At 49.7% G+C, this 8,514-nt stretch overlaps 1 protein-coding gene across 2 annotated transcripts in view; it reads right to left on the reverse strand.

Annotated features, from left to right (window-relative positions):
* Positions 1-365: 365 nt before the first annotated feature.
* The window catches only part of LBH (limb bud and heart development), a 33,349-nt gene continuing 25,200 nt past the window's right edge, over positions 366-8,514 (reverse strand). For both annotated transcript variants that reach the window (XM_014533214.1, XM_005886059.2), the window contains exon 3: positions 366-988. In XM_014533214.1, coding sequence (XP_014388700.1) covers positions 800-988 — 189 coding nt within the window. In that variant the 3' untranslated portion in view covers positions 366-799. The remainder of the gene's footprint in view (positions 989-8,514) is intronic.

An 8,514-nucleotide genomic window follows, 5' to 3' on the forward strand; every position in this document is an offset into this window, starting at 1 on the left:
CGGGGAAAAAAGGATAAATAAGGGAAGAGAAGCTCAAAAGCACTGCCTCTTAAAAACAACCACTCCAGCTGACCGCAGGGATGTCAACCCGCCACAGCCAGGAGCAGAGGGGCCGTGGAGAAGGAATGGGGGGCCTTTCCCTTTCTGAGCATCACCTCCGACTGGCTTTGCAGGCAGCCAGGGTGCACTGCTCTCCTTTACCCGCCTCCCCTGTAACAGGCAACACACCTGAAACGAAAGCAAAGGCTGGCGGTGGGCGAAGCTGGAGAGAGATGAAGACTTGGTTGTCTGATGCCCCAGCAGCAGAGAGATGGCTCACTGAGAAGTAAGTACTTCCTGGCTGCACCTCTCTGCTCAATGTTTTCCTTAAACCGTGCATTTGCTCTTTTGTCCCGTGTTTGTTTTCTTAGCCCAAATGTTCCTTGCTCGCTGTGCACGCCCCATCCCCCCCACCCGCAGAGCCCCCCTGGAATCCCACCGCTGCCTCTAGGTGCTGAGTTCAGATACTGATCTCAAAAACCAAAGCTTCCCCACACCCCCAACCCCGCAAGCAGCTTCCTTTCTCAGAAGGCCTTGCAAAGTGCCCCAGAGGGCTCCAGGGCGCGACACAGTTCAAAAAAAAAAAGAAAAGAAAAGAAAGGGAAAGAAAACCAACTCAGTGATTCGCAGGAGCAAAACGGAAGCCTGGTCTGACGTTTCAGAACGATTGTGGCCCACTCTCTTCATCCATCACAATGGGAAAGAACACAGTTCAGGTACAGATGCTGTCTGGTGTGACCCGCGGGGAGTCGGTGGGAATCTACTGCTCCTTGTTCTCTGTCACTGTCTCTTCACAGTTGTCCTGCTCATCCTCCTGGACCAAGAACTCCTCGGGGGGCCACCGCAGCTCCCCGCTCTCCACCTCCCCCTCTGTGGGTTCCACCACTATGGAGGGCAGGCGGTCCTTCAGTTTGCAGCAGCGGTCAAAGTCTGACGGGTCAGGGAAGATCTGAAATAAAAGCAGAGCGAGTGCCCGGTCACGTACAGATCTAAAAAGTGCAACTCCTTTCTTTCATCTCACTCCCGCGGGCAGGGCTGAGCACCTGCCTTATGCCATGGACTGTGCTAAGCCAGGGTACAGCAGCCGGGAAGCGAATTCTGGGCAATGTGGGAAAGCATTCCTCAACTTGAAGCTGCAAGTTTTCAGGGCAGCACCACCGAGTCTAAAAGGTGGGGTAACTCTGTTTGCACTATTTGTTTTATTTTATTTCTGATAAAATAACTCAAAGCCATGTCATCCTCAGTAAGCCACATCTCTGTTTACAGCAAGCATTTTACTCTGGCAGTCTGACAGGTCTCATTCGGTAGCTCAGTTGGTCAGAGTGTCACCCTGATACACCAAGGGTATGGGTTCGATCCCGGTCAGGGAACATATAAGAATCAACCAATGAATGCATAAATAAGTGGAACAACAGATCAATGTTTCTCTCTCTCTCTCTCTCTCATCAATTTTTAAATTAAAAAAAATTCCTCTCAGGACCATTACTGACACCTTGTATGAGCCAGCTCCCAGGTGCTTTACATATATAATTTTAAACTAACATAGTCATACTGACAAACAGGTGTTCCTGATACTACCTTAAAGAATCCCAGGCTTAGAGAAAGAGGCTGCCCAGGCCATGCAGCCTGGAAATGGGTGGTGGAAGGAGATTCAGACCCAGGTCTGTTTGACTCCTGTGCCCGTGCCCCAGTACCACCCCCGCTCCTCCAATAGATGGGTCCTGATCTCCTTTCAACTGAACAGTCAAGGCCAAATAAGGGTTGAGGCGTGGCTCCCAGCCACAGGCAGGCTGGGGACAAAACCCCAGGCTCCTTTTTCATCTGTGAACAATTCCTGGCTCCTTGATGACTCTACACCTGAAAGAATTTACTTCTCTCTCCAGAGTCCCATCAACGAGGCTTTTAAAAAATGCCTACTGTGTGTCCTGCCCAGAAGTGGGAGAAACCCCAAACCAGACTATAAAATCAAAGCCTCTGTGTATTCCCTTCGCATACACTGCCCTGTGACTACAGCTGACCCAATTCTTTGCCCAGCAGTTTAAGTACTTAATCCGATGGGCTGCTGGTCCCTTGCCATTCACAGTCCTCGGTGACGCATCCCAGAGCTGGAGAGAGGAGCCTCTGTGGCTCTCAGAATCACACGGCACCTTCAAGGCCATCTCTTCCAACCTCTATTTGATAGATGAGGAAACTGAGGCCCAGAGGGGTCAGGAGACTTGCTCGAGGTCACACAGCTCGTTAATAGCAAAAGAAAGGAAGGCAAAACCAGGACTGAGTAGAAACACACACCTGAAGAGATGCCTGGCTCAGATCCAGACCGGCCCATGGCAACAGACAGGCGTCCTCCATTCCCCAGAGGCAGAAATGCTCTCCTACAATCGCAGGCCTTCCGTGGTGCTATGAGGGTGCCCCATCTTCCTGCACCCCAACCCCAAGCAATGCTGTCCCAGTCAAGTCACCAACCACGTCACAGGTCACGCAGGGCTGCGGGGAGTCATGGGCCTCGCCGAAACCTCCCCAATCCCTGCAGACAAGTGATTATTAACCATTTATCCAATAAAGCCCTATTGCTGGGGATTAAGCCTTAAGCCAGCTGCACAACCAGGCATCATTAAAGACTTAACAAGCCTTATAAAAAGTACCTTAATGGCAGCCAGGAGGAAAACAAGGCAAGGGAGGGGCTGGGGGAGTGGGGCTGAAAGAAAGCTCGGGGCAGGTTGACCCCACTGCTGGCTTTCTCCTCCTGGTGCGGCCAGCCCTGCAATTCTGCCCTCGGACTGTGCTGTGCACACAGACCCGCCGGTGCTGAGCCGGGAGAGGGTCAAGGGCCTCTCTGGGCCGCTCCTCACTTCTCTTCATGTGCAGCAGGAGCCTCTCCCTGTGTGTGACGACACAAGTCTACAAAGCTTTCAGACATCACCTCCTTTCGGCCTCACCACCCCCAACAGCAGTGAGACCTGAGGCTCTGAGGGCCACGTGGAAGAGCCAGGATTCAAACCCAGATGTTTTCAATGCCTGTACCTTCTAAAAAATGAATAGATGCCACTGGGTGAACATGTCAATTTTACAGACAGAAAACTGGCCAGGGAGGGTGGGCAAGACTGTGGGTTTCAATGGCTCATTTGGCTGCCAGGGGCCCCATGATGACCCTCTGGGCAGCTGAGCTTCCCAGTCCGGGCAGTTGTTCTAAATCTTCAGGACCCGAGAAAGAGCTGTGAAATATCAACAGATGGGCACCTGGCCTAGACTCGGCCCCCTACCTCTACCCTCTGACCGCAAGCCTAGGGCTGTGCCTGCCCTGTGACGCCCAGATGAAAATGATGGCAGCCAGATTCTAACTGTGATCACCCATCTGAGCAAGAGTGACAGGGACAAGAAGTAAGAGGAGGAGGATTATAAGGGTGGAGAACATGGACGTTTGTTTTAAGCTGGAAGCAGGCCTTTAGCTAAAATAGGCAGGGGTGGGGTGGGACTTTAAGTAATGTGTTCATTTGATAACACAGCATCCAGCCAAAGACCCCCAATTCTCATTATGTCCTTGACATCAGTTGTATAACCCCAGCCAAGTCCTCTCAATCACCCGTTCCTCAGTTTCTCCTTTTGAGAAGCAAAGTGACCTTCGTATCTCACTAGATGGGTACAAGTGCTTGGCAAATCCAAATATAATAAAATGCTGTGAGGACACATGCTAAAGTCAAATTTGAATGTCCTTTCTGGAGCCGTTTCAACAGGACTCCGGTAAGTGTTCAATCTGCAAACAAGAGGCAGCCATACTAACGCAGCAATTAACATAACTCCACACAATGCCTTTCATACCAGCAGCTGCACAATTAAGTCTCTGACGTCCTTGGGGGAAGTCTGAGCAGTGAACTTCTGATACTGCTTAGCTGCCAGAGAACTTTGCTCCCTGAATTGTTCAAAGCAGGCACCATCAAAAAAAAATACACAAAAACCCATAAAACTTTTTTTTTTTTACAAAGCCTGTTAATTACATTTTTAAAAAATCACTATAATAATCTAACCCTTCCATCAGAGATTTTATTAGTAGATAATACCAATTTATGACTCTGGAGATTGTAGCTCTCTCCAAAGACAAACAAAAGGCACCCAGAAACCAACAGCTTCTCGTTTCCTTGCACACAGACAGAAAGCCTTGCGAGAGGGGGATCTCACCAGCGCACTCTTATCTCCGGCAGCTGCTGAAGAGGCTGACCCTAAGGAGGTCAAGATTTTTCCACTAAGTCATGCTTTTTAATCATCTGGGCAGCAGAAAAACGAGAGGTTGCAACTGCTATTTGCCGGGGCGGGGAAGGCAGTGGAAAAAAGGACTCAAGCCAGCCCTGCCAAGCACATGACAGGTAGGGTTGAGGCGGCAGGCCAGCCCGGCATGCCGTTGGCCTGCAGGAACTGGCAGGGAATGAGGAAGTGCCCCTGTTCCAAAAAGAAACTGCTTCTGGTTAAACCGCTTACCCCAAAGCGCCCCTTCTCTCTGGACAAGGAAAAGAAAAAAAAACAAACAAACAAAAGGCAGGAAGAGATCAACCAAAGAACTTGTTTGCATATATACATAACCCGTGGACACAGACAATAGGGTGGTGAAGGCCTGGGGGCAGGGGGTGGGGGCAGGCTGTGGTTCTCTCAGCTCTGCCCTTTCCTCCCTCTGCCAGTGCTGGATTCCACAATCCAGCTGTCACACTGGGCTGTCCGTTGGGGCTGATGGTCTGGATTAAGCTAATAGACACCAAGTTCCCTCTTTCATGAATGAAGTGATGTGTTGAAGATCAAACACATCAAGAATACCCCGGGCCCCAGGTATCCGCTGTGTAGAAACAGCAGGCACGCAAACGCGGTCCTGGTGAATTTTATGGGAGACACGTCTTCAGGGGCAACCTTTGCCAGGTGACCTCTGATGCCAAGAGGCCCTGACGTTTTGGGAACTCAAATGGGTTCACTCGAAAGGTCAAGGGGACTTCAGGCCCTTCCAGGAGGAAGACACGGCCGGTGAGATGTGGTCTGGAAGCCGGGACACTAGAATTTCTGGCTGTGTAGATCAGAACTTTCTGTGATCGTGGAAATGTTTTCTACCTGCGCTGCCCAACAGTAGCCACTAGTCATGTGTGACCACTGAGTGCTTGAAGCAAGGCTAAAAATGTTCATTTTCTTTCATTTTTATTAACATACATGTATAGGATATATTTAAATATAATACGTTTATACCTGTGGCAACTGCCCTGGATGGCACAGACATAAGCGTGTAAATAGGAGGACAACGAAAGCAGGACTGTCCAGAGAAATTCAGGATGTTTGGCTGATGGACCAACACAGGCGGCCGCGCAGCAGAGAAATCTGGGGTTGAGGGGGAGCCCTGGGCGATGAGGAGTTAGCCGGCAGGCTTTTGGCTTAAGTATAAAAGTTGCCAGTCAGTCAGCTCCCGTTTCAGCCATGGAGGGGACCTGAAAGGCAATACCAAGGCTCCAAAGGCCTGAAATTTGGGGGCCTAGCTATCAACTGTCTGCCTCGACGCCAGGTGATCTAAACCTGGCTGTCTCTGGGGTAGGGAGAGGAGAGAGATGTCTGGCACCTGGGATGGAAAATGTGAGTAATTCTGGTTGGACCAGCCCTCCCCTGTGTGCTTGTGTGCGTCCCTCAGCCATCACCCCTGACAAGCAGCCTGAGCTGGCCACAAAGAGGGCGGAGGGTTCGGCCAAGAGCTGAGGGATGCTAACGGGGAAAGCGGACACCGGCAAGCAGAGGGGATGAAAGGTGGCTAACTGGACACAAAGGGCTAATTACCAGCTCTGCAAGCTGAGACCTCGGGAGCTCCTCTCTGCTGGGTGGGTGGAAAGGGGAGGTAGGGCAGAGGGCCTGAGATGGATAATCACGTAGCTCCCCAAAGAACTGAGAGTGATCTGCTTCTGTGTAAGCCTCTCCCCGCTCTGGTTCCAGCGAGGGAAAACGTCACCCTCCAACCTGCTGTGGGAAATGGCCGCTCCCACGGGAGTCTAAACACCTGGCTTTGACCTGGCCCCGAAAGCATATTGTCTCCATGACCATGGTCTCATCATTTTAACTTCTCTGAGCCTCAGCTGCCTCCTGCGTAAAATGAGGAGGGAATGCCCATGTTACAGTATTGTTGCAAGATTTCCATGAGGCTGCCTGCTGAGCGCCATCATGGTACCCGTCAGGCTCGTAGAAGTGGAGACCCATCCCCCAGCCCTTCCTCTATAAATTGGGGTTAATGCTAATTCCCATTTTATGGGGCTTTGGAAAGACTGAAATACAGGGATATGTGAACATGTTCTGTAAACTTTAAATTCCTAACGATGGTTCTTATTAGGTAAAATTGGGGTCTCCAGGGACCATTTAGAGCAGTGGTTCCCAACCTTTTTTTGGCCATGTCCCACCTAAGCATTTCTAAAATCCTGATCCCCCCTCACCTTGTGACATATAATTCTTATTATTCAAAAAGTGAACTCCTATTCACATGGAGGAAGCCTAAGAGGCCATTAACTCGGTCTAAACAAACTTCCAAAGAACACGGCATCCATGAAAGAGAAAAATAAAAGAACGAAAGGACAGTGGAAGTACTGAGGAAGAAATCACTAAGAAATTGTTTAAAAAATAATAATATAAAGTGATATGGAAAAAATAGCAAATAAATTTCAAAACATATAATAGAGAACTGAAATGCATAAATATGTCACAATATATATTTTATATGCTGTATATGAGGCCCCTAGAACCATAAGAAATGCAAAAAATTCACTGTTAAGAACTCATTCTCAAATTGCCCCCCCCCTTAAAAAATAAAATTGCCCCCCCGGGGGGAGGGTCCCACCTTGGGAACCACTGGTTTAGAGTGAGGGGCTGGGAAGTCACTAGCTGTGGCTTAGGACAGGAGCAAGTCAGCAGCACTCCTGGGCTTGTGCTCACAAACTCTAGGCCAGGTTCTTTGGAGAAATGGTTTGACCCCATTGCTTCCCTCCCAGCGCCTGTTTTCCTAGGGCCTGGGTTCGCCAGCTGGGATGGAAGCCACTGCCTCGTCCAGATCCTGGTCTCTCGGTGGAAGTCCTAGAGCTGGAGGTCTTTGCATTCTGCGCCTCTCCCTCAGCCTACTGCATGGGTAAGTCAGGCCCCTCCTGCCCCTCGGATCCCCATAGTCTTATTTCTCCTGGAGAACAACAACGTGTTGGCTCTGTGTGTTTATTCCTTCCTAGGAGGGGCTGGTTTATAACAATGGGCAGATCTCTACCAATATCCTGCTCTCCAAGGGCTGAATGAATGAGCAGCAGCAACTAATTAAAATGAAAAGTACACCCTGCTTTTTTGCCCCCTAACAATAAGTGAAGGCAAGAAATACGTTCTTTGCCTCCTGCTATTTTATCATCATCATCACCATCATTATTATTTACATTTTACTGACTTTACAAAGTGAAATGTGGCTGGTAAGAACCGAAAAATTAGAGCAAAGGGGCAGAGTGGCTACTGCCTGGATTCAGGGAGGGAAGAACATTCTCCAGTTTCCATTTAGTTGCAAGTCACCTCCTTCTCCATCCTTGAGACTCTCACCTCGTTCAGATCTCTCCTGGACTGGGGCTATGGAACAGCCACCTCTCCCTCTCCGACCCTGCTCTGGTGTTTCTAATCCTATAGGAGACTCCAACAGAGATTGCAGGCTAATAAAGATGCTGAAGCCTCTAGCCTTGACTTAAAAGAAAAGGAAATCCTCTGGGAAAACACCACCTTTCATAAACATCTCACACACACACCCATCCTGCAGGGGGAGAGTTCCACATCCCAGTTAATTAGCACTAATTGCTACCGATAACTCTCCGGGCCCAGGGAGCTGATGGGGCTTTTGGAATGTTCTCCAAGTTCTCCAGGGCAGTGAGAAAAGCCTGCAGTTACCTGGCTTAGATGATTGAAAATACCCACATCCTATCAACTACACCACCATTGCCCTTTGGGAAGAAGACACGCCTCCCAGTCACTTTGGGCCTCTGCAGAATGACAGATCCCTTTCTCTATCTTTCTCCTTTGGTGCTACCCAAATGCCCCACAGCCCCACCCCCTTCTCTCGGAAAGCCCAGATTGACGTGGCTGCCATTTCCAACCATTCCTTCATTCTTCATTTTGGAGACAAAAATCTTGAGACCTGGCCTGGTCCCACAGCCTTCCCATTGTTGTCTGGGGTTCCCTTCCTAACCCCTACCAAACCCACCCCTGTATGGGAACAACTCTTTCTAGTCCAGTGATGGCGAACCTATGACACGCGCGTCAGAGGCAACACGCGAACTCATTGTTTTGGTTGATTTTTCTTTGTTAAATGGCATTTAAATATATAAAATAAATATCAGCCGAAACCGGTTTGGCTCAGTGGATAGAGCGTCGGCCTGCGGACTGAAAGGTCCCAGGTTCTATTCCGGTCAAGGGCATGTACCTGGGTTGCGGGCACATCCCCAGTAGGGGGTGTGC

The sequence above is a fragment of the Myotis brandtii genome, unplaced genomic scaffold (assembly GCF_000412655.1).
Source record: "Myotis brandtii unplaced genomic scaffold, ASM41265v1 scaffold953, whole genome shotgun sequence".
In the NCBI taxonomy this organism is placed as follows: domain Eukaryota; kingdom Metazoa; phylum Chordata; class Mammalia; order Chiroptera; family Vespertilionidae; genus Myotis; species Myotis brandtii.